The 27851-nt window shown below is 47.1% G+C and overlaps 1 protein-coding gene across 4 annotated transcripts in view; it reads left to right on the forward strand.

Moving 5' to 3' along the window:
* Window positions 1-17611, forward strand: part of COL14A1 (collagen type XIV alpha 1 chain) — a 234110-nt gene extending 216499 nt beyond the window's left edge. Inside the window, exons 46-49 of one of the 4 annotated variants that reach the window (XR_011570692.1) lie at window positions 13091-13168; window positions 15019-15174; window positions 16769-16907; window positions 17236-17611. Coding sequence is in view for 2 of the 4 variants with exons in the window: in XM_019973883.2 (XP_019829442.2) it covers window positions 13091-13168; window positions 15019-15174; window positions 16769-16848 (314 nt within the window). In the remaining 2 variants the exon portion in view is untranslated. Of the gene's footprint in view, window positions 1-13090; window positions 13169-15018; window positions 15175-15965 lie in introns of all 4 variants that reach the window. The other 3 variants (XR_011570693.1, XM_070802990.1, XM_019973883.2) reach the window with 3 other exon arrangements.
* Window positions 17612-27851: the final 10240 nt, after the last annotated feature.

Below are 27851 nucleotides of genomic sequence, written 5' to 3' on the forward strand. Positions count from 1 at the left end.
GGGGTCAGTGTCTTTCCCCATGCCAGCCCCTGAAAAAAAGTTTATGGGAAACGACCGGGAGGTATCCACTGCAAAGCCCTGCCCTGCTGGACGTGATTGGTTTCTATAAATTTCACTAGCACTTTACATCTGCTTGGCTGGATCAAATCTTTTGGATGGAAGTGCTCTAGTCATTCCAATATTATTATTGAGGACTAAAAATATCAATATTAGAATCTTACCCTTAACACGTTTGTCTAAAGGCTAATATGAGGGTGGTTTCTACCGTAAAAGCTTGATGCTAGGGTGGTTTCTTCTGTGGCTCAGCAGTAAAAAATCTGCTGCCAGTGCAGGAGACACAGGAGATGTGGGTTAGGTCCCTGGGTCAGGAAGATCCCCTGGAGGAGGCATGCAAGCCCCTCCAGTGTTCTTGCCCGGAGACTCCATGGACAGAGGTGCCTGGGGGCTGCAGTCCATGGTGTCACAGAGTCGGACACCACTGAAGGGACTGAGCGTGTGTGCCGAGTGGTTTCTACCCTCTGTTGGCTCCCTAGGTTAATTTGTTATTGTTCTTTGAGGATAAAATCCCTGAGTGACTTTTGAAGTCTAGAAATGACTCTCTTGGAGCTTTCTCTGCCATAGAAGATCAAATTTCTAATGACTGAATGTAAAGAAAGACAAGAGTTAAATAAAGATCAGTTTTCATCAGTCAGATTCTGTGGTTAACTTGGAAAAAAGATGGACTTTGTTTCAGAAAATGAGAGGAGGGAGCTGGGAGAAGAAAATGAAACACAGCCGAGCTCCGCCAGCAGACAAGGGCAGAGAAGGTACCAGCATCCATGGCTGCCATGAGTCAGGGCCACCGCCTTTCAGAGACACAGAAGTGGCTTTCAGGGCGAGAGCTGACGCACCCCTGCTAAAGCTGACGCCGAGTGCCTCGCCTGTGCCAGCTTCCTGTGCATTCACGGTGCTGAGAGGTCTACAGGAAAAAGAGTCCCCGATGGGTTCGAAGCTGGGAGAGAGAAGCAGGGTTCCTGCCTTCAGTATTCCTGTTGTTGAAAAGAGCCGTTGGCACAGAAGATGCCTTTGGCAGAAACCTCTGGTCACAGACTCAGAAGTGAAGCATAGCAGTTGTGAGCCAGGAAGGCTGCAATGGTAAGCGTCTGTGAAACTTCTTAATGTCCTTTGTATCCTGGTTTATTCCTGGAAAAACTTTCTTTATGGGACAGACCAACTTGATGAAAGATAGAGGGCCGGTAGAGCTCTCATAATAATGTGCTGGTTAATGCCTAAATATTTACACGTCTTCCCTGTGATGTAGCACATGGTTGACACTCAGCTGCGTGAGACATCATCTTTTCATTGCTGGTAAAGATCTGCAGAAATCCGTGCTTGCCTTCTTCCTCTCTGGCGTTCTCCATCCTCCACCTCTCATTTCCTGAGATGAATTCCGGAGAAACAGAACTTTCTCTTTTCTCACCCAGTAATTATCTGGTAAAGTCCAATTTGAATGTCCTTGGGAACAAGATCTTTCTCTGAAAGTTTGATGGATTGTGTTTTCCTAATGTTTAGTGACCTTAAGGCTTGGCAATGAATGCTGCTTCTTTTTATCTTTGTACCACGTTTTATTTGTAGGGTTCCCCCCCGCCCCGGTTACAAAGTAACCCCTTGCATTATCATGGCTGCAGAGAGAAGCTCTAGGTACTGATCTGTTACCGTGAACAAACAAGCTGTGAACAATTACGACTTAGCTTCAAACAAGGAAGCATGTGTAATCATGGAGTCTATGGGCTGGGGTTCAGGACTGGTTTAGCTGGGTGCTTCGGGCTCAGGGTCTCTGGTGCGTGCTTAGTCGCTCAGTCGTGTCTGACTTTGCAACCCCATGGACTGTAGCCCACCGGGCTCCCCTGTCCATGGGATTCTCCAGGCAAGAACACTGGAGTGGGCTGCCATGCCCTCCTCCATGGGATCTTCCCGATCCAAGGATCGAAGCCACGTCTCCTACGTCTCCTGCATTGGCACGTGGGTTCTGTACCCCTAGTGCCACCTGGGGAGGCCAGGTCTCTCATGGGGCTGCAGGTAAGATGCCAGTCTGGGCACAGTCATCTGAAGGCTCCACTGGGGCAGGCTGACCTGCTGCCAACGTGGCTGGCTCACCCCACCCAGGACGATGGTGGTCTCAGGCGCTCCCTGGCCACTCTGCTTACATTTGCCTGAGAAGGATGCGTCTCCACAGGGACACTTGGGTGTTTGCTCAGCTGCTTTCCTCAGAACCAGTGCTCCCAGAGAGAGCAGGGGCAGCCACAGTGCCTGTTATGGACTCAGAAGTCCCAACGTTGCTTTCCGAATATCCTCTTGTTAGCAGAGAGTCACTAAGACATGCCCCCGCTCAAATAGAAGGGGACTAAGCTGCATCTTTTGAAGGGAGAAATAGCACAGAATTGGGGAATATGCATTTAGTCACACTCCTCTGAATTGAACCAAGGTTTTCTGTCCTTGCAGTATAACCAGGGTGATGCGTTCATCTGTAAGAGTGATTTCCAAGCAGTCTGACTTCTAGGGCTCTTGTGAAGGGTTGGCTCATGCTCTGTCTGCCTGTTTTCACCATTTAAATGGGTGTCTTTCTCTCCTACCTCTTTTACATTATTCAAATTCCAGATGTGGCTTTTTAAAGGGAAATGCAAGATGTAGATTTAAACACCTTGAAAGAATAGCACCTACTGGAAAATTCTTTTTGTAGACTAACACTTTTTTGGGTATCTGTTTCTGAAATTAATTGTAGTTAGGATAAAATCAATTTCCAGTCAAACACAAAGAAGTAATTTAAGAAGTCACTGACAAGTTACAATTATCATTAAATTGTGTCCCTAGCTTTGTACTATTGTAATACGACTATTACAATAACAAAACCTGTGACTGCTGTTTTGTCTTCTTTTTGCCCTGAGAGCTGATACACTTGTTTCTGTGGCTTTAGTTTGCTTTGAAATCCTAATTGGAAGGTCTGTGTAATAAGTGGCAGATTCTTGCACTGGATCTCAGCCCTTGTCTGGGGTAGTGGGCATTATGCTGGAATGCTGGATACTGCACAATGTCTGGGGTATGGGCATTATGCTGGAATGCTGGATACTGCACATTGTCTGGGGTATGGGCATTATGCTGGAATGCTGGATACTGCACATTGTCTGGGGTATGGGCATTATGCTGGAATGCTGGAGTACTGCACAGTGGTGATGGCCTCTCAGCAGGATATTTTTGTGTGGCCCTGTGTCGTGTTTCCCCATCAGCTGCTCTTCAAGTTGGTACCCTTTGTTCTAGCCAAAAGGAGCTGCTCAGGGCTCTCAGTATCAGTCAGCTTTCGCTGCATAACGAACCACAAAAATCTCAGTAACACACAATAGATATTATCTGCCACCACATGTCCGTGGGAGACAGGGCAGCTCTGCTCTGCTGGGGTCCCGGCTGGCGGGGCAGTGACTCCAGAGTATATTCTTCTTACGGCAGTCACGGACATAAATAGGCTGACTCACCCGCCTATCATATTTCAAGCCTTTGTTCACATCACGGCCACTGATACTCCTCTGAGAGAAGCAAGTCACACGGCCGAGCCCAAATCCCAGGAGCGGGGAAATGCGTGAATCCTCTGTGGGAGATGGACGTGCAGTTCTGCTGCTGGGTCGGGGGAATCCAGACCGCCGCCGCTGCCCGCCGCGGTCTCATCCGCGCCCCTTCCTTTCTGTCCTCGTGCTGACTCCTGTGCAGCCCCGTCCTTACACCTTTCGTGGTTTTCCACTGTTCTTCCAACTCCCCAGAACTCTCTTCCTTGCTCTGGTTTATTCAGACTCAAACTTTGAAACTCGTCTCGACAGCCAGCTCTGGCAGACCACTCCTCCTCCCCAGGGCTGGCTGCCCCGTGTGTCGGCCACACCTGCGTTACTCCCACTGAACCGGACCAAGGCCTCGGCTTTGTGCCCCCGGCCCCCAGCTGCGTGCCTGCCTCCCAGCTGTCTCACTTACTACTGTGATTGTTGACGTTCTTGTCTGTCTTCCCACCGGACACTGGTTTCCTTGAACGGGACTATGCTTTTGCTCTATACACCTTCCCCAAGGAGCCTGAACAAATATTTGATACATGAAGCAACAGCTGATCCCTACCTCATTACCATGTGAAATTATATCTTGTAGCACCCAAGTTGAATATGTTTTCTTGAATTGTCTCTTATTGGTTTTGCTTCTGTTATTTCACCAATGAGACTACATGCTCCCCACAGATCAAATTCCGTGTCTGTTTTCCGTTTATGCCTCATAATACCTGACATCCAGCAGTTATGTCGTGACTCATAAGTGATTTATGGTACTAATTACCACTTGCTTAGCTTTTTGGCTGCCATTCCTCATCCAACCCAAGAGTCATGATACAAGCAGAAGCCCATGGTGTGCTGGTTCATCCGTCAGAAGACGTCCTATTAATAGCCAGTCACTGCCAAGTGACAATGTCAGCATTCTCTCGAGTCATCATCACATAATTTCAGCCAGAACAGCAGGGTAAAATTTTTAAGTAGAAATTTTGGTTATACTGGATATATCTAATATGCATTTCCTATTGCATATGAAATAGAAAATGCATTGGATATTTCAGTGCCCAAATGTGAGTGTCTAATTTAGATGTCTGTGGTCAAAAGTCAAAAGACCTTCTGGTTGTATTGCCTACATGTGTACACAGATAATTTAGAGAGAGAGGAGAGAGACTTTATTTTCTCTTCTTTCTTTTTAATTGAGGGATAATTACAATGCTGTGTGGGTTTCTGCCAAGCATCAACATGGATCAGCCGTAGGTACATGTCCCCCCCACCTCCCGCCCCACCCCACTGCTCTAGGTTGTCACAGAGCCCAGCTGGAGTTCCTTGAGTCATACAGCAGATTCCCACAGGCTATCTATTTTATCTTTCCTTCATTTTTTTTTTTATCATTGTTTTCCTTTTTTTCTTCCAATTTTATTGAGATTTAACTAGCATACAGCACTATGTAAGTTTAGCACAATGGTTTGGCTCACCTACATCAGGAAATAGTGCCATGATAAGCTTAGTGACAGATACAAAATTAAAGAAATAGGAAAAAATGGTTTTTTTCTTGTGAAAATACTTCGAAGATTTACTGTCTTGATAATTTTCATGCATATTGCACAGCGGTGTTAATTTTTATCACGTTGTGCATTCCTTCCCTAGCACTTATTTATCTTATAACTCTAAGTTTGTACATCTTGACTGCCTTCACCCGATTGCCTTCCCCCCACCCCCTTTCTTTTAAATGCAGGAAGGTACTCTGGCATTTTCTAAATTTCTGGCCCTGAGCATAAGCAAGTGAAATGAAAGAATGACAAGTTTTAGTTTATATGATACAACTAAAGCTGTTTATGTTAGCTATGATAAACCATCTTCAGAGAATTCTTTGACACGGCTTTTAAAGCAATGAATACACTGTAATAAATAAGTGTAACAGAATGCATTTACAGAGCTAGGTGAAAACATACACAGAGGAGATGTCTTCATTAACCCTCTCCATTTTCATTGGCTCTAAATTCAACTTTGACATTAAATTGCTATGTGTATGTGTGTTGGTGGCTCAGTTGTGGCCAATTCTTTGTGACCCCGTGGACTGTAGCTCTCCAGGCTCCTCTGTCCATGACGACCGTCCAGGCAAAAATCCTAGAGTGGGTTGTCATTTCCTTCTCCAGGGGATCTTCCCTACCCAGGGACCGAAGCTGGGTCTCCTGCATTGCAGGTGGATTCTTTACCAGCTGAGCCACCAAGGAAGCCCTTTTGTGTGTGTGTGTGTGTGTGTGTGTGTGTGTGTGTGTGTGTAGCAGAGTAATTTGACTTTTCTGAACTTTTTGCTAGCTTGGAAAAATATGATGCGGATCACAGACATACGATGTGCTCATCTTAACAGTGACTCGTCCTGCTTATTAGTGAGGGCTGTTGGCCGTAACACATTTTGTTTTAAACTCTGTGAGACCTGGGCCTTGTCCCACCGCCCTGACACAACTCCCTTCCTTCCCGAGAGTGGAGAGCATCACGTCGCTTTTTGGTTCTGTGAGGGTGAAGACCAGACCAAGCTCTAACTTAAATATCTGTTTAAATAACACCAGCTTGCTGAATATTCATGCTGAACCTATAATACCCATTTTTAAAACTGCAGCAATTGGCTCATTTTTCTGCTAAGTTTGAATCATTTATACTTTTTCCAACCGTCAACGCTGGACATGATATGATGGCTTTGAAGAAGAGCAATGCAAACCCTGGAGCTGAAAGTGATAGAGCGGCATTTGGTCTGACGTTCCTGTTAGGACCCGTGAGGCCGTAACCCAGTGGCCCCAGGCTTCCTGCTGTGTGGCCCCTGCCCCTCTCTGCCCTGCGGCTGCGGACCCCGAGGTGCAGTGGGGTCGCTGATGAGCTGGGGGCTCATCGTCCTCTGTCCCAGACTCCTCTTCCCTCCTGTAGCTGCGCGTCTTTCTGTTCCCAGGCTGCCTTGGGCTCTGCTCCTGGGCAGGTTCAACCAGTGGGAGCCATGGACGAGGGCTGAGGGTCTGACGAGGAGAGAAGTCAGGCTGTTCCTCCCTCACCCCACCCAGCCTCCTCGGCCATCCCAGCTGTGGCCAGGCCCCCGTGTGGCTCCTGCGTCCACTGGACCCCTGTCTCTCTTTCCAGACCCTTCTAGAAGGCCCAGGCCCTGGGCTCCGGGCACACCCTTCCTTCTTGTCCCTGCGTGCCTGGCAGTCATGGTTGCTTCCTGCTGCTGTTGGGGTGTGGGTTGCCTCATCATCTCTATTTGGCTTCTCAGCCCTTCTCTCTCCCATGTAACCAAATCTCTGCACCAAATTCCCTCTTCCTGAAAGATCTACAATGGTCCCTGGCTGGACCCTGAATTATAGAGGCGTACTACATGGCCAGTTGTTTAAGGGAAAAGGCTGTAGAGAGATAGACTCTTAGCAACGGTTTGCAAAAATTGTTTACATTTAAAACCAATTTGAGGACTTGCCTGGAGGTCTAGCAGTTAAGAGTCTGTGCTTCTGCTGCATGGGGCACAGGTTCAATCCCTGGTCAGGGAACGAAGATCCCACAAACCTTGCCTTGCAGCTCAAAAACAAGAAAAACAAAAATATTTATTTTCTAGTCTTGGCCAGTGAAGCACAAAGCTTGGAGCTGTACATGCTGGTACAGCCCAAACATGTAAAAAGAGCAGAGCCTGGAGGAGGACATAAAACGCTTGTTGGATTGAGTCCAATTAATCTGCCATCTTGTAATGAGTTATTTGTTCCAGGACCTTGTACCTAGCAGGCATTCAAGCATACATTGAATGAAAAATGAACTCTACTTGGAATGTATTGCCAGCCATTTCCCAGGCAACAGACAATATAATAACACAGCTGAAGCCCTGTCTCACATTTTCTGTGGCTTCTTGGTAGAATTACAATGAAAGCATTACCCAGGCCTTGCATATCTGCCTGGGCATAAATTCGGAGAGTTGCTCCAAATAGCCGGGATAAAGAGGGAATGAATGACTGCTCCATGGAGTGCCTTGAGACTCTAGCCTGAGTGCTTGCTGTGCTCAGGGCACCAGAGAAATGAGTAAACTCTCCCCACCCGGAGGTCAACGGGCCAAAGAAAATAGGAAACTGATAACCAAAGGCCAGACCCTGGGCCAGTCATCAGTGTGAATAAGAGAAATCTTCTGAAAATCAACCCCAAGTCTTGCTCAGGGCAGAAGGCAAGTGTGCAAACCAGGGGAAATGAGCTGAGGAGATGTGATAACCCCAGGACTGATTTCTGAGTGTGGAGCCGGAGAAAATGTGCAGCTTGATTGGACAGGCAGCCCAGGGAGCCGTGACGGCAGCGAGCAAGACAGGTGCGGCCTCGAAACCCAGCTTAGGGTAGAGCGGTGGGGAATGCTGTAGTCAGTTCTGTGTATAGGCTTCGGCATCAACCTGCCTGTGTTAAATTGCGGCTCTTACTAGCTAAAGGCAAGTCACTTAACCTGTCTGAATCACAGCCCGCTTTTTGGGTTAAGAGTACTACCCACCATTGTGGTTCTTGGGAAGACGAAGTGAGTTTATACGTGTAAAGCATTTAGATTCAAAACCTGGGGAGGCGCGTATGGGCACAGGTGGCGAGCCACATTTCAGGCTTGTCAGAGCCCACAGTCAGACTCTGTGCTTCCTTCATCCCTCCCTTTGTTTCACAGATATTTCCTGGTGCCTGATCTGTGTCTGATACTAGGGATACAAGGATGAACTAAAACAAGCAGGTCTCTGCCTTTGTACATCCATAAAAGAAAACACTGGAGGGACCTTCCCGGTGCTCCAGTGGCTAAGACTCTGCGCTCCCAGAGCAGGGGGCCCACGTTCCCTCCCTGGTCAGGGAACGGACTGCACATGCCACAGCTGAGGCCCGCTGCAGGCAAACGAATGCGTATTCTTTAGCAAAGAAAATATGGAGGGTTGGTCTTCGGTTAGTGGTGAGGCAGGCTCAGGGAGCCCTGATGTGGTTTTTAGTGAGACTTTTAAAGAATATTATCTAGTTTCTTTGGCTGTATCGGGTCTGAGATCCAGCTTGTGGGATCTAGTTCCCTGATATCGAACCAGATATCGAACTCTGGCCTCCTGCATTGGGAGCATGGAGTCTTAGCCACTGGACCGCCAGGGAGATCCCCCAATGAGACTTTTAAAGAAAGAATATGACAAGTGGGCCACTCCAGGGAGGGATGTTGATGGTGAGGGAAGCCAGGCAAGAGTAGGGGAGGGGGGTGTGGGAAGCCTTTCTCTACTTTCTATTCAGTATTGCTTGTGAACCTGACTGCTCTAAAAGAGTAAAGTCTGTTTTTAAGTTTTTAAGTTTTTTTTAAGTTTTAAAGATTTTCTTTTAAAAAGAAAGAAATACGAGAATAAGATCTTAAATTTTTTAATGAGAGCAAGATCTAAGAGAGTAGATCGTAACAATTCTCATTAAAAAAAGGAAAAAAGGAAGAATGAATATAATAGAAAACTCTATTCTAAATATTTTTGGTAACTCCACAGAAAACTAAGGCTATTTTAATCTTAGCTTAAATCATATTTTTGGAAAGTTAGGTCTTCATTTCTATCAGCTAGGCTCATTTTTTAAAAAAATGACAGAAACTCCAGTTTAATTGGACTCCGTGATATTCATCTCTACACAACGCCAGTAGTTGGTATGGCCACATAAGGAACTTGTTAGGAAAAAGCAGTTTTCACAAAAGCCACGCATGTGACAGTAAAAGCAGGCTTCCAGCCTAAGAAGTTCTGTTTGTTGATCCTTCAAAGGTCATGGCTGCTTTTAACCATCAGCTGCGTGATGGTGTAGACATGCAGTCATCCCGTTATTCTTCCAGTGTTTACTGGACCACCTACTATGTGAGAGCTTGGATCTGACGCTGGAGCAATAAATAAGGCACGATCCCTGCAGTCAGCAGGCTCCTGGTTCCAGGCCGGATGAACGTGCAGTTCGATGGGATCAGTGCCAAGGGAAGCGCAGATACTATGGAAGCAAATCATTCGTTCACTTGTTCATTCAGTAAATATCTGTCAGTTATAAAATACTTGGAAGGCACCATAAATTCGTGAAGTATTCCATATTTACAGGGCTTCCCTGGTGACTCAGTTAGTAAAGAATCTGCCTGCAATGCAGGAGACCCCGGTTCGATCTCTGGGTTGCGAAAATCCCCTGGAGAAGGAAATGGCAACCCGCCCCAGTATTCTTGCCTGGGAAATCCCATGGACAGCAAAGAGATACGACTTGGCAATAAAGCACCACCACCTGGGCATGTTGGGGACATGGCCACGAATGGAACAGATAATCCTTGCCTTCGGACTTGTTATGCTTCTGCCCATTACGGCCGTAGAGAAGGTATGAGTTGAGTCTCGAAGAATGAGAAGTATTTGTGGAGACGGCCGAGGTAGGAAGGGTATTTCAGGAGGAAGTAAGCTGTGGCCTCAAGAGTCCCTGTGTCTTCGTGGACAGGGTGCTGGCACTTAGCTCTGGAGACCCCCTCTTTGTACCAAGCTACCCTACCTTGGACCCTCACCAGAGAGATGCATGAGGGAGTCCTTATTATGGGTGGTGGCTGCAGGCAGTCACTCAGTCTATAAACTTCAGTGCTGTCTCAGGAACAATTGCTGGTTGACATTTTTGAAACACTTGACTTCCTTTATTTTGATTACAGCCTCCAAGGCTTATCAAAGACACCCAGGGACTCCCTGTGGTCAGTGGTTGAGACTGTACATCCTAAGGCAGGGGGTGCACATTCGACCCCTGCTTGGGGAGCTGAGATCCTGCATGCCTCGTGGCCAAAAAGACAGAACATAAAACAGAAATGATACTGTAACACATTTGATAAAGACTTTAAAAATGATCCACATCAAAAAACTCCTTTCAAAAAAAGTATTTCCTGTTCTCTTTTTAGAGATCTGAGGTCTCTGAACTTAGCCTTCAATCTCAGTCCTCACTTAGCTACTTAAATAATGATGTTTAACATGGTTTTTTATTCCCCCGGAGAAAGATTTATAACCAAGGTCAGCTTCATGAGTATTCCATCAGTCTGAGAAACACGAGTGAAGACATAGGCAAATATTAACATATAATGTGTTAGCCTATATGTAGTTGGAATATTTCATAACTTCAAGGATGATGCAATCTAAAAGTCTCTGTTAATATGTAACTATATCCTTACAGTTTTCTTCCTTTTTTTTTTTTTTCTTTTAAGGCATCTGGTGGTTTAGTTACTGAGTCGTGTCCGACTCTTGTGAGTCCGTGGACTGTAGCTCTCCAGGCCCCTCTGTCCATGGGACTTCTCAGGCAAGAATACTGGAGTGGGTTGCCATTTCCTCCTCCAGGGGATCTTCCTGACCCAGGGATCAAACCCAGGTCTCCTGCCTCGCAGGCAGATTCTTTCCCAGCAGAGCCACCAGGGAGGCCCTGAGGCATCTTGGGGGGCTGGAACATTCTTGTGAGTACCTTCTTCTACTTTGAGTTGCATTGCGGATAGTATCAAATGCCACTTGTTCTTCTCTACGTAAGTAGAAAATTAAAAGAGCCAGACTCTCTGCTCCACAGTGGTCCCCGCCTTCTGCTTTCTTTGTGAGTAGGGGCAGGGCCCGTCCGGAAGCTGCTGTCGGGGGTTTCTGCGCAGGGACTCTCTCCTGAGTGTCCTCTTCCGCCGACTCTCCTACTCCCTCTTACTCCGTGTCCCTGAGGAGCTCTCCTTAGCGTTGATCCGTGGGTACCGTAAGGTCACGGGAGGCCTGAGTCACCGTGCTGTTAGTCATGCAGGCTGCCGTTAGTCATCGGGGTTCTTTCTGCAGTTCTAATTCTTTAAAAGTGAGTGGGTCCCTGTGGGGAAAGCGGCTCCAGTTCTCACAGAAGAGGCGGTTTCTTCTGAATTCCCTGATGCGTGTTAGGGCACAGCTGTCAAGCGAGGAAGCATCTCCCTCTAATTAAAAATAGTACCCACTCCAACTATTACCCAATTAGCCAAGCTAGTAGCTACAAATAACCAGTAGACTCAGGATGGTTTTCTGAACAACTGGATTTAACAGTGGAGCGTTAAGTGTCGATGCATGCAAGTTACGTGCTTTTTCAACTCAGATGCGACTGCAGTTTTACTTTTGAGAAATCTCTCTCCTCCTGTCCGCTCCTAGAAGAGCTGGGCCGGAGCAGGAGGTCGGAGCTCAGCGGTCAGCGCCCCGCCCTCTCCCTGCAGCGCCCGTCTCCGGTGAGCTCAGAAAGTGCCACCGAGGCCGCGCAGCGCGCACGCCTGTTGGGGCAGCCTCCCTGCGGGTGGAGCCGCCCCGAGGACCGATAACAAGGAGGAAGGACTTTTCCAAAAGGTGACACGTATACCTTGACTCCAGAAAGAGGTCACTAGGAACACAGCAGACATCAGAGGACAATCTTTATCCCTGCAGTGTAGAAAAGCTGCTATCCCCAGAGCAAACACTGCATCAATACCTTTCTTTCTGGAAGTTACAGGCCAAGATGTCAAAAGTGATTATTTTCTAGGATTGGAGTCATTGCTTTTTGGGTCTTCTAATTTGTCTACAGTAAATATGCCTTGCACTTAGAAGGGAAAAATAAGTTATTTGTGATTTTAAATACTTTAGACCAGTCGCATGCTGCTGCCTATCAACTTGATTGTTTTCTTTTATGTATGTTCCCTCCTCGGCTTTCCCAACTCACACATAATTTCTTTGCAATTGCAAAGAGGTGTAGTTCCGCATCCTATTAACTCAAAGTATTGTTGTACATGTGAAAACAGACACTAAAGGCTTCTGTGCTTCGAGCCACGCAACCCGGACCCGGGTCTGCCACAGCCGCGCGTGCTGGGCTGGGCCTCGCTGCAGCCTTGTCGTCTGTCCAGCGGTCTTGTGTTAGGACCTGTTGGGATGATGAGGTGTCAGCGTGTATGTTTCTTTGTTTTTCTGCCTGTGAAAATGTATAGTTTGTTAATAGCACCGTAAATTACTTGGAAGAAGAGGTTTGTTCAGTGGAAAAGAACCACGAATAGGTTTAGATTTTTATGGAGCTGAATCAGCCAAATCAAACACAGGCTTTCCCCGAACCTTCCAAGTTTTTAATGGAAACTCACGCTCTTTAGAGCTTTGCTGCCTAATTATAATTCATGCCTTTTGCAGATACATTACAGGGTGGACCCAAAGGAAAATGTTAGACGTGTTTGCTGGTTATTTCTATTGTGCTCCTTGTGGAGTGCCAGCCGCCTCCATCCGATGGCCGTGTGTGCAAAACACCGGCCAGATCCCAGCGGGCTGGGCCACCTCAGCGGAGGGAAGACGGTAAACTTGCAGTGTTACAAACACAGACGACACACTCAGACACAGAGCCAGCCTTCTGTATGTGGTTGTGCAAAAGGCACCAGTGTCAGGATTCAATTTAAAAAGTCCTGTGGTAGCATAACCCCAAATCAACCCTCATCGTTGTCCTCATCAGAGAGATCCTTGCGAAACCCAGGAAAAACAGAACTACCCAGATTTCATTTAAGGAGAATTTTCTTTTCTTTTCCTTTTTTTTTTTTTTTTAAAAACTAGGTTTAACTGGTGTGAAGGGAGAGAAAGGAAATCCAGGCATTGGAACTCAAGGTCCCAGAGGCCCCCCAGGGCCAGCAGGTACGTCTTCCTACCAACGGCAAACTGCAGCACGGAGACTCCAAGTCTTCATTTTCCCTTGACATTGCAGGCGAGGCAGATGACCATGTTAACATCCGTGTGGCCGACTGGAGCGGCCATGTTTCCATATTACATCCATGTGGCCGACTGGAGTGGCCATGTTTCCATATTATATCCGTGTGGCTGACTGGAGCAGCCACGTTTCCATATTACATCCATGTGGCCGACTGGAGTGGCCATGTCTCCCATGCCTTTCACGGGAGGGCCAGTGTGTTAGTAACGAGTCTCCCGTACACCAGACCCAGAGGTACAGCATGTGCGGGGATCTTATTGTTTGCAGGGTCAGGCTGGGGCTAGGCTATGCTTCACTAATGAATCAATCCCCAAATGCTTCGTGGACTGACACGTACCCAAAGTTTGATGTGGGTAGGCTGACTTTCCCCTCATTTTAGAGCAAAGGGCCTTGAGGAGAAAGATCAGCTTCCTGAATGGAGGATGACAGATGTCCTTTCCGGTTATATTCCACTGGCTGGGACTAGTCACAAGCCCCAGCCGAGCTGCATGGGAGGCTCAAAATCTGGGGGGACACATGGCTGTGTGATGAGCACTCACAGTTTCTGCCACCATGGCCATCTCACTTCATGGGGCTTGTGCAAGCTTGGAGTTTTGTGAATTTTACTATATGCTTTTAGGATGGTCTCCAGATGGCCATATTTGTTTATTAGAATTATAAATTTTCAGTCCTACTGGTATTTACAATCCCAGTCTTAAGCATATTGAATCTAATGACTTACCGGTTTTTCTTGCCAACCTGTTGATGATTTGGGGAAATACTTTCTGTAGGAGAGATTCCTAGTGCAATAGGTCTGCTCTGAGTATCAATACCCCTGTTATTAGAGACTGCATGAGGAACTGTCCCAGAGCATGCCGTATGCAGAGTGAATGCTTGGGGAATGTTAACTCATGGAGCTGAGTTCTCCAGAGATTTGCAACACTTTTAAAATACAGAGTGATACGTGTTCCTGAGTTTCATTTTGGTTCTATTCAAAGAGATTCATTTGTAGTTGACAAAGGCCTTGAAACACTGTTGAAATCCAGGTCTAGAACAAAACAAACACATGAGCCAGAGCAAGTCCAGGCTGACGCGCTGCTTAAATCCACAGAAATTTCAGCACCCTCTCACCTTCATCCAGTGTTAAGTTCTCAGTTGGCACAAGCTAGCCTAAAGGATCCCAGGGACGGGGGAGCCTGGTGGGTTGCCGTCTATGGGGTCGCACAGAGTCGGACATGACTGAAGCGACTTAGCAGCAGTAGCAGCAGCAGCCTAGAGGAATTTTGGATTCATCTGTTGGGTCCAATTTCAGAATTTTCATTTTTCTCCTGCAGTATAATTTCTTTCAAATGTAGAATAATTTATTTCAACCATCTGGGGCCATAACCCAGTAGGGGTTGCCAGGCTGAGGTCAGATGTGTTCCTGTGTGTGTAAATGTGTGTGTGCGTGCCCTCACACTGGATCTGTAGGAGCCTGCATTGGGAGATAGAGGCTGGTGGCAGTCTGCTCCTTTCCCTTAATATTCAAGAGGTGAGGGACAAGAATGCATTTTGCTTTCCAGTTTCCTGAGCTGGTTGAAAGCATTGACCTCCAGGAGAACGTGTGATTGCAGTGTGATCCTCTGTCCAGGAAATCCAGTTCAGGAATAGAACTCATTGAGTAGAAACAGGCAGACCACCCTAGTTGTCAAAATGTGTAAGATGGCTTCTTGTAAGAGTTAGTTTGTTTCTTGGTGGTCTGAAACCTCACCCTGTGATGGTAAGAGACCAACTCTTTTCATTGGTGGGCACTCCTTAGGGCCTTCTGGGGAGAGTCGACCAGGAAGCCCGGGCCCCCCTGGCTCTCCTGGACCAAGGGGCCCACCAGGTCACCTGGGGGTCCCTGGACCCCAGGGTCCGTCTGGCCAGCCTGGATACTGCGACCCTTCTTCGTGTTCTGCCTACGGCGTGGGAGGTAAGTGTCAGCCCTTCGTGGGCTTTGAGCAAATCTTACTGTCTTAGTACCATAATGGTGGGGGGGACCTCTGAAAAGTAGACCTATTTTGAGCAGGAAGCAGAGCTGGAATTGCTCACTACCTTTGAAATTATCCAGAGGTCTCTTCTGTGAAGTGCAAATTAATGTAGAGGTTACCTCTTGAGGGGAAATTTAAATTAATGCCACATCTATGTCTTCCTTGCTTCCAGATGGCCTCTGACCTCATATATGATCATTGAGGGACATATCTGACAATTCTCTGGGGCCTCTCTGTGTTACTTCTGTGGTATGGCCATAATGTCCTATTAAATTTTACTCTTGTTTTGGGGACACCTCAAACTTAGAACTTTCCCCGTAATTAGGAGAGACCTGGAGATTCTGTTGGGTGACATCCTTCCCACCACATGCATTTTAAATGACCAGGGATTATTTTAAGAAGCAAAAGTGGCCGGCCACACTGTCCTTGCCTCTTATTAACTACTGGACTGAGATCCTGAAAAAATTGTGCTTCCTAAAAACATCTGTGGTCTCCATGCTAGAGGGTTGTATAACGGGACATTTTCCAACACAGTCACTCTTGGAAGTATCAAGAGAGAGGTTCAGAAATTGCTTTGGGGCAATAAACCTATTAGCCCATGAATTGAAGTTTTCTGTTTTAGAAGAAACTTAACCTTATTTCCCAGAGGGACTGATCAGAGTTTTGCTGATGTGTTTTTCTCTGTTCGTCTCTTCCCTCCCCGTTCTCTCAAACTTTCCTGTCTCTCATTAAGATCTGGTCCCTTACAATGATTACCAGCACTGACATGGAACTCTTCCACTCTGATTCCATTGGCCTGGGCAATTGGCTGCAGACACAGAACTGTCCTGCTGACCACGACCACCCAGCCCTGCCCCTGCCCACGGGCACTCCTCTCCCCTGCCCACCTGCTTCCCCACCTGCCCACCCTCTCATCTCCTGCCCTCCCTGCTCCAAACACTTAACCACGATAAGACTGGAATTTAACCAAGTCATTTGTCAGTTGTCATAAAAACCGACTGCTCCGTACCAGCCTGGGTGAGGGTGTAAGTGTGGCTGCCGAGAGTTACCCTAGACCTCCCCAGGTGGAGCCCAGGAGTAGCCACTGCCGGGTGCCTTCTCCTCGTCCCGTCTCACGCACATCGCTGGGCGTCTTTCTTCCTGACCCCCTGCTGTCCGCTCCTCCTCTGATCGCCCACCTCTGCCTCCGCCTCCTGTCCCCGGTGTTGGACTTCTAACATGAGACTGATTTTTAAAATTTATTTTTCTTTCGTCACTCTGCTGATATTCGGGTTTTCTTTTGTAAATAAAACATGTCATATTTAAGCAGTTTGGCTAACCATTTCTGCGGTGTACCTTCTTTTACTAACCATCTGAAACCTCCTGGAAAAGGTGCGCACAGCCCGGTGGATGCAGGGTGCTCTCACTTTCTACCCAAGCAGGATATCTCTGTACTTTAGAGACCAAACCTATGCCTCTGCGGATCCAAAGGAGGGGAGGACATCAATTTGTGGCTCCTGGGTTCTGTCAAGCCCCCACCCCACTCTCCCCCTCTAGCTCCCCATCCTGACCAGCCAGAGTTCACCCCTGTCCAGGATGAGCTGGAGGCCATGGAGCTGTGGGGCTCTGGGATCTGACAGTCTCAGCGGAGCTCGGAGGCCCGACCGCGAAGGCGCGTGAGGCGACTGACCATGTGGTTTGTATGCTTCCTCTGGGGGCTTGTTGCATCAGCCTGCGTCTCCTGTTTGGACACCGTTAATGTTATTGTTATATTAACAGAAAAGCGTGTTAAAAAGAAGCTCCTTAATTCGTACACCACAGGACTGATTTCTGCTTGTTGCTTTAATGGTGTCCTCAGAGAAAGATTGGCTCTAACGTTGAATTCTGGAATCCTTTTTGCGTTGGGTGATCGCGAGTCCTAAAGTGCAACAAGACAGAAATGTCTGTATTTGAGGGAAATGGGGCCCCAGAACAGGAGTTCAAAGGGATTCAAAGATGATGTCATGTATCCTTATCCCCTCTAGGAATGACCTTGATGAAAAGAGAAAAAGGGACATGATTGGAGAAACTACCTCTTGCTTAATTAATTGATCTAACTCTGAGATCACTTGGTGACCAGCTTCACTGGTATCCAAGAATATGTGTTAGAATCTGGCCTTTCTGAATCTGGCAACTGTGACACTAGATTCGGTTCTTTTCAGTGGCTTTTGGCATGTAACCTAATGACTTCCCACCGACTCTGATACAAAGAGTTCCAATTTTGATGAACAGTTGATCCAGCAGTATGTTCCAGAGCTTGCCCTCCGTAACCACATGGATTACTTTGTACATACAGATGTGTTTTTGCAAACCTATTTCCAATCTTTTTTAAATAAGCAAATAAAATTTTGAAACAATGTACATATGTTGATTCTTTTTATTTTATTCCGTTTCTGTATGTCACCTTAAGCTCGTGTAGTCTGGGCTGAGGTTTAACCAGAAAAGCGACAGCAGCCTTCCTTTGGATGCGCATTCACGCTTTCATTCATTCAGAGTGTGAATGAACGGAAAAAACGCTTTAACAGAAAAAAAGCAATTGTCTTGAGCCTAAGCGACTGGCAGAATTCTGTTATTCATTTATAACCCACCAGACAGCAATGACTGTGAAAATGTAAGACTGATGCTAAATAAATGTTTGCCTGAAGAACTTGTCTTTTGGGCTTAAGAAAAACCTTTAAAACTCTAGGAAACAAAGAGGAAATGAGGTTGAATCTCATGGATTCTCATTCTAAACTATAATTTGCCTTTTGCTCATAAAGGAAAACACGTGTTATTGTTTAGTCACTAACTCTTTGGGACCCCATGGACTGAAGCCTGCCAGGCTCCTCTGTCCGTGGGATTTCCAGGCAAGAATCCTGGAGTGGGTTGCCATTTCCTTTTCCAGGGGATCTTCCCAGCCCAGGGATCGAATCCAGGTCTCCCGCATTAGCAGGTGGATTCTTCACCACGAGTCACCAGGGAGACCCATGCTTGAAGAAGATCTGGGTTCTATTAATTGTTGTTGAAAATAGAAATTTGAAAGAGAACCATAAACTGAATGTATGTTCCTTTTTCTCTGTGGCATCTAGTAACAGGTAATTGCCAAAAGTCGGGACAGGGTCTTTTATCAGCAGAAGCTGTATTCTTCCTGGATCAGCAGTGTCTCTTGAACTTCTTTGAAGTTCACACAGCTTGGTTTAAGACCTTTTCATCTAAAATATTCAAACAAAAAGGTCTACATGTTGCCTTTGGGGATCCAACTAATATATATATGTATTTTGGTGCCTGTGCGGGAGATGAAAGCAGACAGTGAGCAGGTGACGAACAGCGGTTCCCTGTTGGTTACGACATGCGTCCACACACACAAAGCAGGGCCGATGAGAAGGAGAGTTTGCACAAGATTAGATGACCTGACCCAGAATCACCTGAGAGAACTCCCAAGTGAGTGGGCTGTGTCATCAGTCACTTCATTCCTTTTATCTCAGATTTCTTGGCCTTAAGCAAGTGAGGAGAGAGAGGATATTCTGTATGCCTTGCTGTTTGGCCCTTGGAAATGCAGACTACTGTGTCACTCAGGAGACACTCAAAGTTTGATACAAACGGTGGAGGATCGAGCACTGGAGGTTCTGGTCCATTCACGTCGTTCTTGGATTGTGCGAATAAACCTGGCTTTGACTTTACTTGGTGACCTACATTTGTTTACTTGAGTTATGGGAACATTTCATTAGTTTGGAATTTGTCATCAGTTGGACCCTGTTCATGAGATTTTTATTGAGTGAAATGTTCATAATAAAAGGTGTAATTCAAGGTCAAGATTTTTATGTTTACAACACTTTGCCTTATAATAAAAGCTGATTCTGAAGTGCATTTTTATTGACTTACCTATTTTGGCAGAAATATACTGATATATTAACTTATACTTTATATAATTTCTGAAAGTAACCATTTCATAAAAGGACATAAAACTCTTCAGAGTTTTAATCACTTTGGTTAGAAACTCCTGATTTCTAGAATTACAGACTTGGGACAGAGTGATCGAAGAGTTCAGTTTAGGAGATAATTCAGTGTGAGTTGAAGCTAGGGAGAGCAATCTGTGTGTGTGTGTATGTGTGTATGAGCGCTCAGCTGTGTCTGACTCTTTGTGACCCTATAAATTGTAGCCCACCAGGCTCCTCTGTCCATGGAATTTTCCAGGCAAGAATCCTGGATTGAGTCGCCGTGTCCCCCTCCAGGGGAACTCCCCAAACCAGGGATTGATTGAACCACTGTCTCCTGCATTGCAGGTGGGTTCTTTTGTGCGGAACCACCTGGGAAGCCCCCAGTTATTCCGTAAAAACATTTAATTTCCAACTTCTCTCAACTGTCTCAAAGAAGTGCTTGTAGTCATACTCACTCTTTGAAATCAGACCAGGCTCCTCCTCCTGTGTGAAGCCTTCCCTGAGCCCCCCCACCACCAGCTGGATAACCTCCATAGCTGTGCTCCTGCCGTCCCTGCTGTTTGGTTTGCTCTTTAAGCTCCGTGCTCCCCGGGTACTTGTGTGCACTCCTTAGGGGCTGTCAGAGTGCCCACAGTGCGCTTAGCACTTGACCCCTGTGCGGAGGATCTCTGTAGAGTCACCCCACGCTAGCACATGCGGTTTGTAATCCGAGTCAAACCCTGCGCTGCGTCTACAGTGGGAGGAGTGGCTTTGCTCTCACTATGAGCCGGAACATTTGGGAGACAGCAGTGATGCCCAGGAATGACTAATCAGCTCCTTAGAAGCTTGCAAATCAAATCTGGTAAGTTTTTGGAATGTGAGGAAGAGGTGTTTAAACAGAAATAGAGTCACAGATGTAGAAAACAAATGCGTGGTCCCAGGGGGAACCCTAGGGAGAGGGGTGAATTGGGAGATCGGGACGGACACACACACGCTACTGTATGTACAACAGGCAGCTGACAAGGACCACGGCGCCGGGAACTCTACTTAATGCTCTGTAATGAGCTACATGGGGAATGAATCTAAACAAGAAGCATGGGTGTGTGTATAACGGTTCACTCTGCTGTACCCCCGAAACCACAACATTGTAAGCCAACTATATTCCAATAAAAATTAGAACAAGCAGAGAGTTACACACTTTGTGCATTTTAAGTGACTTAAAGGAAGTCTTCCATCTTCAAATTTTAGAAATATGCAAAAACATCTATTTCTGCTTTGTTGACTATGCCAAAGCCTTTGACTGTGTGGATCACAATAAACTGTGGAAAATTCTGAAAGAGATGGGAATACCAGACCACCTGACCTGCCTCTTGAGAAACCTCTAGCAGGTCAGGAAGCAACAGTTAGAACTGGACATGGAACAACAGACTGGTTCCAAATAGGAAAAGGAGTTCGTCAAGGCTGTATACTGTCACCCTGCTTATTCAACTTCTATGCAGAGAACATCATGAGAAACGCTGAGCTGGAAGAAGCACAAGCTGGAATCAAGATTGCCAGGAGAAATATCAACAATGTCAGATATGCAGATGACAACCACCCTTATGGCAGAAAGTGAAGAGGAACTAAAAAGCCTCTTGATGAAAGTAAAAGATGAGAGTGGAAAAAGTTGGCTTAAAGCTCAACATTCAGAAAACGAAGATGATGGCATCTGGTCCCATCACTTCATGGGAAATAGATGGGGAAACAGTGTCAGACTTTATTTTTTTGGGCTCCAAAATCACTGCAGATGGTGACTGCAGCCATGAAATTAAAAGACGCTTACTCCTTGGAAGGAAAGTTATGACTAACCTAGATAGCATATTCAAAAAGCAGAGATATTACTTTGCCAAGAAAGGTCCGTCTAGTCAAAGCCATGGTTTTTCCAGTGGTCATGCATGGATGTGAGAGTTGGACTGTGAAGAAAGCTGAGTGCCGAAGAACTGATGCTTTTGAACTGTGGTGTTGGAGGAGACTCTTGAGAGTCCCTTGGACTGCAAGGAGATCCAACCAGTCCATCCTAAAGGAGGCCAGTTCTGGGTGTTCATTGGAAGGACTGATGCTGAGGTTGAAACTCCAATACTTTGGCCATCTCATGCGAAGAGTTGACTCATTGGAAAAGACTTGATGCTGGGAGGGATTGGGGGCAAGAGGAGAAGGGGATGACAGAGGATGAAATGGCTAGATGGCATCACTGACTCGATGCACTTGAGTTTGGGTGAACTCTGGGAGTTTGTGATGGACAGGGAGGCCTGGCATGCTGCGATTCATGGGATTGCAAAAAGTCGGACACAACTGAGGACTGAACCGAACTGAATAAGGGCTTATAATAAGTAAATAAACCTTGTGTTTCTGTAAATGTATCCATGTGTTCATGTACTTTTCCATCTCTGGGCATCCATCCATCCATCAGACTTTTAATTAGTATCTGCCATGGGTTCAGAATTCCACGGACAGAAGAGCCTGGTGGGCTACAGTCCATGGGGTCGGGAAGAGTTGGACGTCACTTCACTGGGGGTTCAGCCATGTGTTATAGTGGAGGCAGAGCAAAGGGAAGCTTGCTGGTGTAGGTTGCTTTAAGCTGAAGCAAGTAAAGTCATTTGTACAAGGCTGGAAGATCTATCACATGATAAAATGTTCAGATTTCTGCCTGAAGGCAGTAGGAAGTCAGGGGGGTCTTTAAGGAGGTAAGTGACCTGAGGGCTTCTTACGTGAAGGCAGTTTTATGTGGTGTATAAGACAGGCTGGTGTGGGGAAAGAGCAAGAAGGAGAAAGACGTTCAAGGACAACCTCCCACGTACTAGCCTCTGTTCTGGATATATTAGGTTGACTTGCACAAGCTAGCTTAAGTATTCCCTTTTTACAAATGATCAAACGCACTAAGTAGAATGTCCAGGGTGACACACGTCCCTGGAAGGGACAAAGGAAGGATTCTCACGGGTTTGTTCCCCTGGCTCACGGCCGCTCCTTAGTGGGTTTCTCATAACCTGAATGGACTTTCTGGCCAGCCCAATACATCCATCCTGCGATGCCTGGCACAGGGGTTCAGATGACAGGGCTGGCCCGCGGTGACACAGGAGTGAGGGGAGCGGCTTTAACTGCTGAAGGAGAAGTCTGCGGGCAGGGTCTGATGACCGATGGCAGGAGGCTGGGTGATGACAGAAGGGAAGAACGGCTTTACGACAGCAAGTCTGGAAGGTTGAGGGAATAGGAATTTCACTGAGTGAGACAGAGACTTGAGGAGGAAAGGAGAGTGATTTTAGAACGGCAAGTTGGTTTGAGGTGTTTCTGCTTTTCTGGGAGTACAGTGTTAACAGCAGATAGTAACTCAAGGAGATTGAGACGGGTGGGGAGTGATGCTGGACGACTCACTCAGACCGTGACAGCCGTCAGGACTGAGTCCCCGTGGGCCCGTCCCCATAAGAAGGGCTGTGCAAATGCAGAGTGGACGTTTCCAAGGACTGAACCAAAATATTTGGTTTAAAAAATAACTTTTTGCTCTGATTTGATGTAGCGTTGGAAACACTGATGCAAATGGCCCATTTGTGCTAAACAAGCTCAGAGCTTAGACACTTCTTTGTCACAAAGTTCTGGTTATTCTACACTCTCTAGAATAACTATCCTTAACAAAAGTTAACTGCATGAATATATTTGCAACAGTTTTACATTATTTATCAGACTGCATAATTGTTTTAGAAGTTTGGCTGACACAAGATGCTTAAGTCTTGATAAAATTAAAAAAGCAAGTTGCAGACCAATATTACAATATTTACCTACTATTCTGTTCTATCCACATTGAAAATTGTGACGAGTCAACTCCAGACACTTCACCACGCTACCTCCTGGCGATGGGATTGTGCAGTGTTACCCTCACTTAACTGTTCATGTTTAACATTTCTCTATGGTTGGAGAAGTATTTTGCAATCAACCTGTGTACTCAGAACCTTAATACTTTACAGGAAAATCACAGAAGATTTCAGAGTAAAATTCTACCTTACAAAAATAATCCATCACCTTTTTAATACCCTTATCATAATAAATGATATGAATGAATGAAGAAAAATGAGTCACCAGTATTTAGAAAAATGGAGGCAGTGATTATTTTAAAAGCAGAATAAAAGGGTCAGTGGGAGGGGTGGGACGATTTGCTTGTTTCTAAATGCAGAAATATTAGTAATGATTTATTTTCTCTATATCTTCCTAATAAAAAACATATGCTGGCATGAATAACATATTTCATTGTTTCTAGAATGTTTAATTGCATTTGATCTGATTGATTAAAAAGATTACCATGACCAGTATAGTGAAATTGAACTTCCCTAACTTAAAAGAGGTTTTATAACAGAATCCAGAGAAGTGAAAATATCTTTTCTTCAGATTGAGATGAACTTTGTACGGTAACAAAACAAAGCTGAGTCAGATAGAAAAAGAACGTGTACTCACTGAAGACATTCATCTCCATTTTTCACTGTCCTGTCATCTGACCCAGAGTCGTGACTCCTAATAAAACTGTATCCCCATCATATCCTAAAACTCATGCCACAAAATCGTCAACCAGCTCAGCTTTCACGCTGAGAAAGCATTGTTATTTGAATGTGCTCAGATATTGAATAGATGTGTGGAAGACAATTTGTTATTAGAACATTCATGTGTTTTCACCTTACCTAGCCTTTCTCACGTATATGGTCATGTTTCTGAGCTGCCAAGTGTGCAGACTGAAAGGACTGAACTTCACAAGCAGAGTTTTTGGCAAACATTCCGGTTATCAGATCTGGACACCACCTTCCTCTCCGGCTGCCCGCTCTCGTTCTGGGAGTCTTGCCAACGAGTTCTGTCTCTGATTTCACACGAGCGTGAGCATGTTTCATCAGACCAGCAGACCAACTCTGAGGGCGATAGACAACAGGAAAGTTAAAAAATGGATGCAACTCAAAAGCAGCACCGTGCGGGTTGTCCACAGCACTGGGGCAACTTACCGCTCTCCCGAAATACCCACGGTGCACGTCTGCAGTGCTTTCTGAAGGAACCGGGTCTGCACCCGCAAGGCTGAAGATGGCTTTCAAGAATTGGAGAGTGATCCAAGGGACTGTGAACCTGGTCACCCATCTCCCCAGCAGCTTGGCAGGGTGCAGACAGACCGAGGGTTTCTGCTGGCACAGCTGAGCAAAGATTTCGGCCTGGACACCATTTCTGAACCTTAACGCCTCCTTGTTCTCATTTTGAATTTGTGTGCCTATCAAACAGTCACCCACTGCGGCTACGCCACTTGATTGGAACCCGTCACGTGCTCTGTCGCTCGTGAGTGTTGGACCACCAGGTACACCCAGTCGTGTCTTTGCAACCCTGGAAACTAGCTCACCAGACTCCTCTGTCCACGGACTCTCCAGCAAGAACACTGCGGGGGTTGCCGTGCCCTCCTCCGGGGATCTTCCCAACCCAGGGATCAAACTTGCATCCCTTGCGTCTCCTGCGTTGGTAGGTGGATTCTTTACCACTGGGTCACCGGGGAAGCCCAGTTCCTCATGAGGGACCTTATTAGCTTGGAGTTGTTGTCCATACGTTCTTCCCTCAGCTGATTAAAGACTGCATTTCTCATCTCCCTAAATCTGGCATCACCAGAGATGCTGTGTGGTCAGGCCGCCCCAGGTGGCTGTTCTGGCACTCCCTCTTTAATGCTGCGGGGCCAGTGCCCGTGTCGTGCACACCTGACTCACACAGCTGCCCTTTCCACATACTGGCCGCCCCTCCCCGCCCCCAGCCCCCGCTGGTACTTGGTCTCATCAAAGGGGTGCTGACGGTGTGCCCGTCTGCATGCTTCCTGGTAACTGATGAGCCAGCCTGCGGGCAGTTCCTGCCCGTTGGCAGCTTTCCCTTCTCTCCTGGGAGTGGAGACTGCACCATGCCCGACTGCAGTCTGCTACCCACGGTGGCGCCACTCCAGGATCCCGCTCCAGACGTGTGAGACCCATCAAAGCACTGACGTGGCTGTCCCTGACTCCCGCCTCGTTCTTCAGTCTTGGAGCGGGAGGCGGAGGTCTTACAGGCCTGCAGGGTGCCACCCGACACACGCCTGCACACTGCGGGCGCCTGCACTCTGGCTGCTGTGTGAGAGACAGTCTAGCCTCGGCTAAAACTATGTTTTCATCTTGTACTGCCAATGGCAGCAACACAGATGGATCTAGAGAATGTCACCCTGAGTGAAGTAAATCAGAGAAGGAGAAATATCATATGACATCCTTTATATGTGGAATCGAAAAAGAAATGATACAGATGAGTTTGCTTACAAAACAGAAAGAGGCTCATGGACTTTAGAAAATGAACTTATGGTTTCTGGGTGGGAGGGGGTACTTAGGGAGTCCAGGATGGTTATGTACACAGAGCTGTATTTAAAGTGGATAACCAACGGGGACCTACTGTCTGGCACAGGGAACTCTGCTCAGTGTCATGGGGCAGCCTGGATGGGAGGCGGTTTTGGGGAGGGGGATACATGGATATGAGGCCCTGTGCCTGAAACTCACGTTGTTAATTGGCTATACCCAGATTACAAAATAAAACGTTTTTAAAAAAACCCCACAAAACTATGTTCTCTTCTTGTTGAGCACAGGTTAGACTCTTTTCCAGACTGTCTCAGCGGCCACGTGGCGTGTTCTCGGCCTGTGAAGTACACATGAGGGTTTCCAGTCACCGGAGTTGAGAAGTTGCGTGTCTTGTCTGCCTGTTGCTTCCCCACTTGCACCCTGTATGCGGGGACTCCCCAGTCTTCTAGGAGCCTGGGGGAGTCAGACGGAGGCTGCTGGCTTCCAGGACGACTGGGGGGCGCTGTGCTGACTCTCGCTCCTCCTGGGGTGAGTCAGGGAGCCTCCCGTCGCCTCTCGCGTCCCCGCCGCCGGCAGTCTATTCCCCAGATGCAGCCTCGCGCTCTCCGTCCCCAGGGGCGCTGTCAGCTGTGCCCGCCCCGCCTGCCCGCCCGCGTGCCCCCGCGCCCGCCCCGCCGCCTGCCCGCCCGCCCGCCCGCCCGCGTGCCTCCGCGCCCGCCCTGCCCTCCGGAACTGGCGTCAGACGCCACGGGTTAAGGGCTCAGTTCCCCAAGGCGGCCCCTGTCTTGGAGGCCCGTCTCCAGGCCAGGCGATGACGGGCGTGTCTGCCTGTAAACCAGGTCTCCATGCCCGCCGCCCCCCTGCCGCCACTGGTTCCGTGGCTTTGCTAGAGCATCTCCCAGCTCAGGAACTGTCAGGTTCCTCAGTCGGTTGCTGGTTTATTGTGGAGGACATTCAAGGAGATGAATCAGTAGCCAGGTGAAGAGATACCCAGGGTGAGGCCCCGAGCCAAGGAGCCTCTGTCCCTGTGGAGTTCGGGGCTCAGCTCGTGGACACGGGGATGTGTCTTTCTTGCCCAGCCTGGAAGCTCTCGGAATCCTGACCTTTGTGTTCCTATGGAGGCTTCGTTACACGGGCACCGAATGGAACATAACTGACTAAATGTTGCTTGTTGATGAGTATTTCCACCTGCAGCTTTCATCCCCTCCCTACCATCCATAACAAAAGGCCTCTTTGTGGCTTTCATCACTTAGGAAATGCGGAGGTTTTTAAAGAGCTCTGTGCCAGCAACAGGGATGAAGATCAAATACATGTATCCATATATAGGGGCTTCCCAGCTGGTGCTAGGGGTAAAGAATCTACCTGCCAATACAGGAGCCGCAAAGACACAGTTTCCACCCCTGGGTCAGGAAGATCCCCAGCAGAAAGAAATGGCAACCCACTCCAGTACTTTTGCCTTGAAAATTCCATGGACAGAGGAGGCTGGTGGGCTACAGAGTCAGACATGGGTTGCAGTCAGACTTGACTGATCACACACACACATATTTCCCAGCCCAGCCTAGCACTCTGTGATGGCCTAGAGAAGTGGGAGGCTCAAGAGGGAGGTGCTATGTGTATAATTGTGGCTGATTTGCATTATTGTACAGCAGAAGCCAACACAACCCTGGAAAGCAATTTTTCACCAATTAAAAAATAAATAAAAAAATAGACGTATCTATCTGTCTAGTAGATACAAACCAAGTATATAGTAAGTGTATGTGTACTCTGCTGCTGCTGCTGCTGAGGCGCTCAGTCGTGTCCGACTCTGTGCGACCCCACAGACGCAGCCCACCAGGCTCCCCGTCCCTGGGATTCTCCAGGCAAGAACGCTGGAGTGGGCTGCCATTTCCTTCTCCAATGCATGAAAGTGAAAGTGAAGTCGCTCAGTAAGTGTCCGGCTCTTCATGACCCCATGGACTACAGCCTACCAGGCTCCTCCAACCATGGGATTTTCCAGGCAATTGTACTGGAGAGGGTTGCCATTGCCTTCTCCAATGTATACATCAATATATGTCAAATCTATAGGTATATATAACATATGTTTCTTACTATAAATCACAATAGCATACCATGATAGCAGGAAACTTTATTCACATATGTATCTCAAGAACCCAGAACAATTTCTGGACTATAATATCTGTTGAATAACTGAATGCAACAGAGCAGCTGATCCCTTGTTAATATAGACTCGTATTAGTCTCTCGGTCATGTCTGACTCTCACAGGCTGCAGCCCACCAGGCTCCTCTGTCCATGGGATTCTCCAGGCAAGAACACTGGAGTGGGGTGCCATCTCGTTCTCCAGGAGATCTTCC

The sequence above is a fragment of the Bos indicus genome, chromosome 14 (assembly GCF_029378745.1).
Source record: "Bos indicus isolate NIAB-ARS_2022 breed Sahiwal x Tharparkar chromosome 14, NIAB-ARS_B.indTharparkar_mat_pri_1.0, whole genome shotgun sequence".
In the NCBI taxonomy this organism is placed as follows: Eukaryota; Metazoa; Chordata; class Mammalia; order Artiodactyla; family Bovidae; genus Bos; species Bos indicus.